Consider the following 12,649-nt stretch of genomic DNA (forward strand, 5'->3'; position numbering starts at 1 on the left):
AGGGTGGGAGGAAGGGATAGTTAAGGAGTTTGGGACTGACATGTACACACTGCGATATTTAGAATGGATAACCAACATGGGCTTACTATATAACACAGGGAACTTTGCTTAATATTATGTAACAACCTAAATGGGAGAAAGTTTAAAAAAATAATAGATACATGTGTATGTATAACAAAACCTTCCAGATTTTTCCATTCTTTACTTCCTTTTCTAGGGGCTCCATTCTCTCTTTTCTCCAACATGCCTGGTACTCACAGTGTCCCAGACTACTTGCTACTGGACCTTCTGTCCTTGTAACCTCAACTACCCGACTTGGACAATTTGGCTCACATTGTTTCCCTGATTTCATGGCTCCTCTGATAGCAACCTGCACAAACTTCTTTTAGCACTTACCTCTCTGTATCATTCTTGGGACCATACTTATTTGTGTAGTCCATTTCCAGTAGACTTTTGGTTCTTGAGAGTGGGAACAGTAACTTGCTCTTTTTTGATGCCTCCATGCCTGAAATAGTGCCTAGCAGACGCAAGGTACAGTAAACATTTTAGGAGGTCTGGAGGCAGGGATGAGTTCATCTTGTTTCTGAGACTTACTTAGATTGCTTAGCTTGGGTTTCTGTTTAAAAGTGCTTTCTTCTAAAAATGTAAGCCAAAAATAGTTATAATAATCATTTTGTTCCTATGTAGTTATATTTAACATTTCTCTATACATCATTTATCATAGAAATAATGTGAACTCTACTGATTCTAAGAAACATTGCCAGCAAATCACTGATTTTATTTAGTATATGTTTGTGATTATAAATAAATATGTATATTTTAATGTTTGACATGGAAACACATTTATGTGAAAGAATGTAATTTTATCAATTATATCTCTTAGATGTAAAAAATTACTGAAAAATATGTTTCCATGTAAATTTTCAGTGTTACTCTCTCCTCTTTAAAGTAGTGTTATTTCTGAAGTGTGCATACAGGATAAATTATTAATCTAGAATATACACTGAGTTCTTTGGATATTTAAAATTTTAAATTTGCAGAATTATGGAGACATAAAAATCTGATATTTAATGTCAACAGTTTTTAAGAACACCTAACACATGGTTTAAAACCCATCAACTGACTGGGGTTCAGATGTGGAGTGAGGATCATCTGGATACTTAAATACTGGATACATTCTAGATTCATATTAAAAGTTACGGCTAATCAGCTTTATGAAAATTTCCCCTAGCCACCTCACATGTCCTGTTTCAGAACTTTGAAAACACCTGTGAGATGAATAAAGCCTGTTTGGGCTGCTTTGTAAATATCACCTAATGCGGCTGTGCTAACGCCACATGTACCTTTACTGCCATCCCTGGCAAATTCCCATTCAGCTAAGAAACATCAGGACTCTTTTTTGGCTGTAGAAATGCAGTTATTATTTTAGGCAACTTAAAAGAGAATTTTGCAAGATCCAGTTTGGCAGCATGGAACATCTCTTTTGATTTTCTAGCCCCCCACCCCCACTTTTTTTAACAAATTAATGACAAGCACAAACAAAAAGTAAAATCTTCTCTATATATATTCATAAAACTCTTCTGAAGCAATCCCAGTGGCTATATTATTATGTCATCTTGAAGTGTTGCACTTTGGGTGAAAAATTGACAGGTATTAAGTGGACTTAATAGTTTGACTTGCTCAACAGTTGTTCTAGAGCAAGAGAGTAAATTGAAGGGTATGTGTGTGTGTGAGAGAGAGAGAGTGAAATAGAGGGAAAGAGAGAAAGCATGTAAAAGAGAAAGTCAGCAGAATTGGAGGAGGAGATGGAAACAATGCCTGCTGCTTTGGTAGACTCTTTTAAGTTTTATCTTTGATTGTGTAGGAGTTTCCCTCCATTCAGCATTGAACTAATGAATAGTGTCAGTAAAGAAATTTGTCAGACCTGGTGGTTCTATCAGGAGTTATATAAGGAAAATAGTAATGAACCCTAGGAAAATAAATAAGGCTAAGTTCAAGAAACATAACTGAAAATGCTGTACTGGTATAAATTGGATAATAAAATTCCTGGTCATATTTTGCTATAAATAGAGGTGTGGGAATTTGTCATTCTCCTTATTTAAAATTCAGAAATATTAAAGGTACAGGGTTCTCTCATTACAGAAATAATAGAATTCCAGCTATTACTGAGTTAGGGTCGTTTAAATGGCTATAGCATGTATTATATCAATAAATGGAACATCTGTATGAAACGTCCACCTGCTGATCTACTACCACTCTGTGCACATTTAAGTGAACCGCACTTAATCATTTTAAGACTTCTTCTAATGAAGCCTTATCTAGATTAACATTTTAAGCACAAATACTTTCAGGCATTAAAACTCTAGCACTAAATTAAATTGCATTGTCTTGTTTACCCTTGTTGATTAATAAGCAATCTGTTAACTGTTAGAACAGTCCAATTGTAGCAGTAGAGCGAGATTAGTAATTCAGTGATGTTTGTGGATATAATCATTTCTCCTGAAGGCTTTGAATTAGAATATCACTTATACACTATCCGTAGGCAAAGAAAAGATACAATATTTTAAGACATGTTTGCCCACTATTTTGCTTGAATCATTCAGCTTAGGGTCACTGCAGCAATACAAAAGCTTCTGGGGGCAAAATGTTATTTTGATGTATGCATATCCTTCTTAAATAGCGTGAATGTCTATTAAGAGAAACACAGCGACTAACAAATAATGCAATAATCATCCTGTATCCTAATTTCTGTTTTCAAAACATTATTGCTTTGTTAATCAAGTTTCGGAAGAGAAATGTTGCTTACCATATTTTTTCAAATAATAGCTGTTATATATCAGTTTTTTTGCAATCTTATTTAACTTATTTCCAGTTAGTAGAAAAGTAAACTTTTAGCTGCAGAGAATCTAGGAGAAAATTTGGAAATATCCCATTTATTTGGGAGGACTTTTCTGTCTTTTGTATTTTCTATGACCTTGAAACAAAGCATGGCAATCTGTTTGGCATTCATATGACCTAAATGATTTATTTCATTAAGTTAATCACCTAGGTATCAAAGACAGACCCAACATTTTAGATGTAGAAATAAGTTTAAAAAGCGGGGGAGAGGAGGAGAAGAATGAGATGAAGCAAAAATCACTTGGGTAGAAGATATGCAATCCAAAAGTAACTCCAGAGGCCTTCTTGTCCCATTTATTCATGGTTGAGCATATCCCTACGATTTAAAATTATGATGGAAGAGGATGTTGTATGTTTAAGGGAACTCTGTCCTGTAAACGCTCATGGATTGGTCCCTCTTTGCATTGCAGTCCCTCTGTCGTGAAATCAAGCAGCGACGTCGCGGAGTGGCCTCCATCCTGCGTTTATGCCAACATCTTCTGGATGACCGGGAGACCTGCAACCTGAACGCAGACCACCAGCCCATGCAGCTGATCATTGTAAATCTTGAAAGAAGGTGGGAAGCCATTGTCATGCAAGCTGTCCAGTGGCAAACACGGCTGCAAAAGAAGATGGGAAAGGAATCTGTGAGTGATAGTTTCTTTTTTAAATCATGATACTCTCTCATTTTTCTCAGAAAAACATTCTTTCAGGACTTGGAAAATATGTTCCTCTTAACAGTGGTTTTGCTAACTAAAGGAATAGTTATCTCCAACCTCTAAAAGAAACTCCATTTATCATAACACAGAGATTCATTTGCCTACTAGTAAGATGAATCTTAGTCTCATTGTCTTTTAGAGAAATCATATGGAGACTTCACTTAACTTTACCAAACTAAGCCATTAATTCTTTCAATCATTCCTTCACCAACAACATTGCTAATCATACAATACACCATGAAGATTTTGCTAGGAGACGGCTTACCACTCTCAGAGCTTATAGAGTCGCGTGTATGCTCTACAGACAAGGCAATGAAGTAAAGTATGCCACTTGCCTTTTCTTTCCATGAGAGGAATTCACACTGTCCATGTGTAAAACAGTCTCCATTGTTCCTGCTTAGAGCTCCTTCAAATAGAGATGCATTGCTGAGAACTAGCAAGTTTCCTCTGAGAGTTTTAATGCAGTGCTCAAGGTAGAGGTGTGGACTGCTTTTAAGAATTTTCCAAATTGACTATAAACTCAGGCTATTGCTAGATGAAGGAAAAATATATAACTAGAGTTGTTTTATTATAATATAGAATACACACTTATCCAGAAAACCTTCATATCCTTAAGGTAAAGGATTTATAGATGAAAATATTGCATTCCCCAAAGGACCTTGAAGTTAGTGTCTGTTAGTTCAAGGCCTAATTCTCATGTTTGACTTACATAAGTGAAATACACACGTATATAGATACAATGGAAATTTTTTCTTGTGTATTTATATCATCAGTTCTATGTTTTCAGAGAATCCAAGATTCAAAATTGAAAAATCAAATATTGCCACTGAATCAAATGTTGCCACTGAAAAATAGTCTTCTCCTATGAATTCTAATTTTACCAAAGCCTTAATATTTGCTATCTGATATGTTTGTCATTGGGAACTGGGAACAGGAGGGACAGTGAATCAGTAAGCCTTCTCACTCTTTTTGCAACTGTAGTTACGCTGAGTCTAGGGGATGATTTTATCATTAATAGTTCACTTCAATTGTTTTGTGCTGAAGTTGCTAAATTTCTTAAGACGTCCAAGTTATTACCAGCAATCAGATTCTATATAATTGGATGTCTTTTCTTAAAATGACCTGTCTGTTGTGAAGCTATTTAGCTAGAGTTCTTTCTTTTCTTTCTTACTTTTTTGTAAAAGAGGTTATTTTTTATCTATAGTTTGAAACATCTAAGCATAGTAGTGACCCTAATAAAGTTTACATAAAAAGCAATTGCCCCTGGAGAAGCTCTAACATTAGAAGCATTCAGGCTGCTTTGGAGGAGACAGAACTGTGTTTCTTTGGAGATTTACTTGAAATCATATGATCAGGGATGCAGGAGTGGACCTCTGCAGACTAGCTGTGGACATTTTTATCCTACTTCTGTGGTATAGGTAAGCTTTAGCTTTGAAATATTGGCTACTTCTTAGAGGCTCAAGCTACTACAGAGAGGTAGATAAACACTACAGGTGGACCAGATCTCCCCTTTTCTGTAGGTTGGATGCTGGACGTGTGGGTTTTCTGGAATCCTGAAGTAGCAGATAAGGTCCTCTGTGCTAAACAAGTTGACAGTCCTCGAGAAAGGGAGAGAAGAGTAGCAAGCGGCACTAATGTCAACAATACAGTGAATACCATGTACCTCAAAATGTTGGAACTGTTTCTGACTTCTGATCTCTGTTGGTTGGGTAAAGAGTCCTGGTTGCTTTGTTGAGCAAACAAGTATTTCACCCATGTGGAGGCTGCCTTTGAAGAGACTCAGAAGCCTCTAAGTGGTCTGTTTGCTTTTTCATCCTGTGTCCCTGCGCCTATGCCATCCTCTTCTGTGCACAGGAACATTCAATGCTGTATTTCCAGGGTCTGGGACATACCCGCATATAGTAGATTTTAATAGAAATTTGCTAAATGAATGAACACACTCTTTTATTTCATAATTTTCTTTCATTCTGGCATTTGGTCTAGAGTTGCTATATTAATTCTTAGTGTTCATATTCTCAAAAAAATGGCTTTGAGTATGATGTTCCTATTTGAGTATTTCACTTTCATGAGATCACCAAGCAGATGACTTTTAACCTTTGTTCTTGAAGGTAGGGTTAGTTTTTCCAGGTTCTAAGATATGATGTGAACTCCCCCATGGTATTCTCTTTTCTTCAAGTTTTTTCTGAAGGAAATTCTCTATGAGGTATTGAATGAAGTCATTCTGAAAGGGCAGGCTAGGTTCTGGCACTTAGAATTGGAGGCTCTAACTCTGTCTGTGTTTTGTAAAATTTTCTTAATCAGTCACTTTGGAAATAGCTTGTATAAGAGACGTCACCTAATCGTCTGTCCAGTACTCCTCATTTTTTGATGTCACTTCTATTTGTGTGATGATTTAATTACTGTTGATCTTCTCCACTAGTCTGAAGGAAACAGCCACATTTCAGTTTCTCCTCACCTTTACATTCCTAAAAACCCCACATAGCGTGTAGGACTTAATAGGTACTCTGTAGTATTTGTTAAACAAATGAATTTTCTCTAAGTGATACTCAATAATAATCAGTGTTAGAGATTCAAAAGTAAGCAAGACATCTTCCTTCTCCAGAAAATGTGTAGTTAATGCAAATATACAAAGAACAATAATGCTAGGTCTCTTGAGGTAATTACTGGCTTCAAGTTTAGAGTTAATACTGACAGAATATGGAAAATCTTTCCTTAATATTCAGAAAAATTCAGATAAAAGTAAAAATGTCAGTTAAGTAAGCTTCTCTAATTCTCCTAACTAGGTAAATAATGAATCTCTCTCTCTTTTGAACTGGAAGAAAGCAAGAGATCTTTTATTAAATTCTGGGAGTTAAAACAGACAAAACTCAAAAGCATCTTTCTCACTTATCATTGGGATTTGAAATTATGTAATTATTTGACCAACTCCACTTTGTTCTTTCTACATTCAAGCTCTTTCCACAGACTTACTTTGGATTATTTTGTGTTACCTGTAAAACTAATCTCTGTGTATACTTTTTATAGTGTAATACTAATTTTCATTTAAATCATATGTTTTTATTTATCTTCTCCTTCTTTTTTTCTTTATGAACTGAAGAAGCTTGAATTTTGTTGCTTTGACTTCTTTATATGATTAAGGCTTTACATTTTGGTCAACAGAACCATCTGCCTGTATTACCTTAGAGTATCCCATTTCCCAAAATATTGTTCTGAATTTGTGATGTATTTATTATAGAGGACTAAGATTTTCATTATTTGAACAGTTTGAATTTCACTTCCTACCACTGATACAAATTAAAATATATGAGACAATCCATGAAAACAATACAAAGCCATATCAGTATAAATCCACTCAGAATAATCTATAATAATTTATGAATTCAGTCAGATAATCTTTAGCAAGATAACTCCTTGAGTTCAGTCACTCAGTCATGTCTGACTCTTTGCAACCCCATGGACTATAGCATGCCAGGTTTCCCTGTACAACATCAACTCCCAGAGCTTACTCAGGTCCATCATGTCGGTGATGCCATCCAACCATCTCATACTCTCTCATCCCCTTCTCCTCTGCCTTCAATCTTTTCCAGCATCAGGATCTTTTCCAATGAGTCAGTTCTTTGCATCGGGTGGCCAAAGTATTGGGGTTTTAGCTTCAACATCAGTCCTTCCAATGAATATTCAGGACTGATTTCCTTTAGGATGGACTGGTTAGATCTCCTTGCAGTCCAAGGAACTCTCAAGCGTCTTCTCCAACACCACAGTTCAAAAGCATCAGTTCTTCAGTGCTCAGCTTTCTTTATAGTCCAACTCTCACATCCATACATAACTACTGGAAAAACCATAGCTTTGACTAGAGGGACCTTTGTTGGCAAAGTAATGTCTCTGCTTTTTAGTATGCTGTCTAGGTTAGTCATAACTATTCTTCCAAGGAGCAAGTGTCTTTTAATTTCGTGGCTGCAGTCACCATCTGCAGTGATTTGGGAGCCCCCCCAAAATAAAGTCTGTCACTGTTTCCATTGTTTCCCCATCTATTTGGCATGAAGTGATGCTGTAAGAGCAATATTGCATAGGAACCTGGAATGTTAGTTCCATGAATTGAGGCAAATTGGAAGTGGTCAAACAGGAGATGGCAAGAGTGAACACTGACATTTTAGGAATCAGCAAACTAAAATAGACTGGAATGGGTGAATTTAACTCAGATGACCATTATGTCTACTACTGTGAGGAAGAATCCCTTAGAAGAAATTGAGTAGCCATCATAGTCAACAAAAAATTCCGATATGCAGTACTTGGATGCAATCTCAAAAACTACAGAATGATCTCTATTCATTTCCAAGGCAAACCATTCAGTATGACAGTAATCCAAGTCTGTGCCCTGACCAGTCATGCTGAAGAAGCTGACACTGAATGGCTCTATGAAGACTACAAGACCTTCTAGAACCAATACCCAAAAAAGATGTCCTTTTCATTATAGGGGACTGGAATGCAAAAGTAGCAAGTCAAGAAATACCTGGAGTAATAGGCGAATTTGGCCTTAGAGTACAGAATGAAGCAGGGCAAAGGCTAATAGAGTTTTGCCAAGAGAATGCACTGGTCATAGCAAACACCCTCTTCCAACAACACAAGAGAAGACTCTACACATGGACATCACCAGATGGTCAATACCAAAATCAGATTGATTATATTCTTTGCAGCCAAAGATGGAGAAGCTCTATACAGTCAGCAAAAACAAGACTGTGGCTCAAATCATGAACTTATTGCCAAATTCAGATTTAAACTGAAGAAAGTAGGGAAAACCACTAGACCATTTAGGTATAACCTAAATCAAATCCCTTATGATTTTTTTTCCTTTAAAAATTTTTAAAAAATTTTTTATATTTTTTAAACTTATTTATTTTAATTGGAGGCTAATTACTTTACAATATTGTAGTGGTTTTTGCCATACATTGACATGAATCAGCCATGGGTGTACATGTGTTCCCCATCTTGAACCCCCCCACCTCCCTCCCCATCCCATCCCTCAGGGTCATCCCAGACTGGCAAATCCCTTATGATTATATGGTAATCCCTTATGATTATATGGAAATAGATGAAAGGGATTAGATCTGATAGACAGAATGCCTGAAGAACTATGGACAGAGGTTTGTGATACTGTACAGGAGGCAGGGATCAAGACCATCTCCAAGGAAAATAAATGCAAAAAAGGCAAATGGCTGTCTGAGGAGGCCTTGCAAATAGCTGTGATAGAGAAGAAGTGAAAGGCAAAGGAAAAAAGGAAAAATATAGCTATTTGAATGAGAGTTCCAAAGAATAGCAAGGAGAGAGATAAGAAAGCCTTCCTCAGTGGTCAGTGCAAAGAAATAGAGGAAGACAATAGAATGGAAAAGTCTAGAGATCACTTCAAGAAAATTAGATATACCAAGGGAGCATTTCATGCAAGGATGGGCACAATAAAGGGCAGAATTTTTATGTACCTAACAGAAGCAGAAGATATTAAAAAGAGGTGGCAAGAATACACAGAAGAACTATACAGAAAGATCTTCATGACCCAGATAATCACGATGGTGTGATCACCAACCTAGAGCCAAACATTCTGGAATGTGAAGTCAAGTGGGCCTTAGGAAGCATCAGTACGAGCAAAGCTAGTGTAGGTGATGTAATTCCAGGTGAGTTATTTCAAATCCTTAAAGATAATGCTGTGAAAGTGCTGCACTCACTATGCCAGCAAATTTGGAAAAGTCAGCACTGGCCACATGACTGGAAAAGGTCAATTTTCATTCCAATCCCAAAGAAAGGCAATGCCAAAGAATGCTCAAACTACTGCACAATTGCACTCAGCTCACACGCTAGCAATGTAATGCTCAAAATTCTCCAAGCCAGGCTTCAACAGTACATGAACCGTGAACTTCAGATGTTCAAGCTGGATTTATAAAAGGCAGAGGAACCAGAGATCAAATTGAAAACATCTGTTGGATCATCTAAAAAGCAAGAAATGTACCAGAAAAATATCTGTTTCTACTTTATTGACTATGCCAAAGCCTTTGATTGTGTGGACCACAACAAATGTGGAAAACTCTTAAATTGATGGGAATACCAGACCACCTGACCTGCCTCTTGAGAAATCAATATGCAGGTTAGGAAGCAACAGTTAGAACTTGACATGGAACAATAGACTGGTTCGAAATAGGAAAGGAGTATGTCAAGGCTGTATATTGTCACCCTGCTTATTTAACTTATATGCAGAGTACATCATGAGAAATGTTGGGCTGGATGAAGCACAAGCTGTAGTCAAGATTGCCAGGAGAAATGTCAATAACCTTTGATATGCAGATGACACCACCCTTATGGCAGAAAGTGAAGAAGAACTAAAGAACCTCTTGATGAAAGTGAAAGAGAAGAGTAAAAATGTTGGCTTAAAGCTCAACATTCAGAAAACTAACATCATGGCATCTGGTCCCATCACTTCATGGGAAACAGATGGGGAAACAATGGAAACAGTGACAGACTTTATTTTGGGGGCTCCCAAATCACTGCAGATGGTGACTGCAGCCATGAAAATAAAAGACACTTGCTCCTTGGAAGAATAGTTATGACTAACCTAGACAGCATACTAAACAGCAGAGACATTACTTTGCCAACAAAGGTCCCTCTAGTCAAAGCTATGGGTTTTTCCAGTAGTCATGTATGGATGTGAGAATTGGACTATAAAGAAAGCTGAGCACTGAAGAACTGATGCTTTTGAACTGTGGTGTTGGAGAAGACTCTTGAGAGTTCCTTAGACTCCGAGGAGATCCAACCATTCCATCCTAAAGGAAATAAGTCCTGGGTGTTCATTGGAAGGACTGATGTTGAAGCTGAAACTCCAGTACTTTGGCCACCTGATGCAAAGAACTGACTCATTGGAAAATACCCTGATTCTGGGAAAGACTGAAGGCAGGAGGAGAAGGGGAGACTGAGGATGAGATGGTTGGATGGCGTCACCAGCTCAGTGGACAGGAGTTTGAGTAAACTACAGGAGTTGGTGATGGACAGGGAGGCCTGGAATGCTGCAGTTCATGGGGCTGCAAAGAGTTGGACATTACTAAGAAACTGAACTGAACTGATCAGTCCGGATGCAATGATCTTAGTTTTCTGAATGTTGAGTTTTAGGCCAGCTTTTTCACTCTCCTCTTTCACTTTCATCAAGAGGCTCTTTAGCTCTTCTTTGCACTTTAGTTCTTCTAAAAGCATCTTTTAATTTTAATTTGCCATAAGAGTGGTGTCATCTTCGTATCTGAGGTTATTGACATTTCTGCAGGCAATCTTGATTCCAGCTTGTGCTTCATTCTTGATAACTCCTTGATGGAAGCCTTCGACTTCTTCCTCTAAAAAGATATAGGCAGTCTTCCACTTCCGCCAGGATAAAGGATCAGTACCTTTATACCTGAAATAATTTAAAAACTGGACAGAAACCACAATTTCAAGACCTTGAATACCAGGCAGTGAAGAGATGTGAAATGATTGAAGTGATACTATGGTTACTCAAATTTCTGCCTAGAGAGAATTTCCAGGTTGCTGTGTACAAAGAAGAAATCCTTGCAGAGCCTAACATTCTCCCTGGATTGAGAAGACAGGTCTGGGAGTCCGATGAGGATAGGGCAGCTACAATTGCTACAGGCATATCACAGAGAGGAGAGAGCTGCACAGAGAGATGGCTCTAGAGCTATCAGAGTGATCCTCTTAAGTCTTCAGAGAGGGAACCCCCTGAAAAAATTAGAGGGAACAATCCGTGAAGCTTACACACAGCTAGGAATACTTCCTTTTCCTATCAGTCACAGTAGAAACCCTTATCATTCACAGGGCCTGTGACAGAGTACTAAGAACAGTTTTACATTTGTAATGCAAATTAGACTAAATGCTGTGTGTGTGTGTGTGTGTGTATGTGTATATGTGTATGCATGCACACACGCTCAGTTTCTTCCTACTCAGTTTCTTTCCTACTCTACCATGGAGTGTAGCCTACTAGGCTCCTCTTTCCCAGTAAGAATACTGGAGTAGGATGCCATTTTCTCCTCCAGGGGATCTTTCTGACCCAATGATCAAGCCTGCGTCTTCTGCATTGGCAGGTGGGTTTTTTTTTTATCACTGAGCCACTTGGGAAGTCTTGCCCAAAAAGCTTTAAAACAAAACCTGAAAAGATCAAACTCTTTAAAAGTAATTTAAATATATCTCAGTACAACACTCAAGAATGCTTATTGGCATCTGAGTATCCAGCATCCAGTAAGGTAGAATTTGCAATATCTGCCATCCAGTTAAAAGCTACCAGCATACATGTTTATTCCTATGGCTATTTCATGTTGACGTATGACAGAAATCAAGCCAATATTGTAAAGCAATTATCCTTCAATTAAAAATAAATAAATTCTTTTTAAAAAGTTACCAGCATACAAAGAAAAAGTAAAATATATTTGATAATGAGGAGAAAAATTCAATCAATAGAAGCAGATACAGAAATGACAAATAATAGTTAATAAAGAACATTAAAAGTTATTCTACTTGCATTCCATATGTTCAAAGAACTAGAAAATATATTGAGCTTATTAACTAGAGACATTGAAAATATCTGTCTAAAATCAAACTTCTACAGATGAAAACTATAATAACTGAGATGAAAAATACACTGAATAGTATTAGCAACCAATTAGACATTGCACAAGCAACAATTTATAAATCTGAAAACATAACAATAGAAACTGTCAGAAATGAAACAGACAGGAAAAAAAGCCAAAAAGATAGCATAAGTGAGTTGTGAGATAACTTCAGGCAGGTTAGTATATATCTAATTGGAATCATTAAATTCAAAAAAATTGAAATCATTTCAAGCATCTTTTCTGATCACAATGTGGTATTATTAGATGTCAACTATAGGAAAAAATATTAAAAATACAAACATATGGAGGCTAAACAACACACTTCTGAATAACCATCAAATCATGGAAGACATCAAAGGAAATCAAAATGTGCATAGAAACAAATGAAAATGAAAACACGACAACCCAAAACCTATGGGATTC

At 37.0% G+C, this 12,649-nt stretch overlaps 1 protein-coding gene across 3 annotated transcripts in view; it reads left to right on the top strand.

Moving 5' to 3' along the window:
* The window catches only part of AKAP6 (A-kinase anchoring protein 6), a 401,429-nt gene that overhangs the window by 341,819 nt on the left and 46,961 nt on the right, over nucleotides 1-12,649 (top strand). For all 3 annotated transcript variants that reach the window (XM_070358705.1, XM_070358707.1, XM_070358706.1), the window contains exon 12: nucleotides 3,309-3,524. In XM_070358705.1, coding sequence (XP_070214806.1) covers nucleotides 3,309-3,524 — 216 coding nt within the window. The remainder of the gene's footprint in view (nucleotides 1-3,308; nucleotides 3,525-12,649) is intronic.

Source organism: Bos mutus, chromosome 21 (genome assembly GCF_027580195.1).
Source record: "Bos mutus isolate GX-2022 chromosome 21, NWIPB_WYAK_1.1, whole genome shotgun sequence".
Classification (NCBI taxonomy): domain Eukaryota; kingdom Metazoa; phylum Chordata; class Mammalia; order Artiodactyla; family Bovidae; genus Bos; species Bos mutus.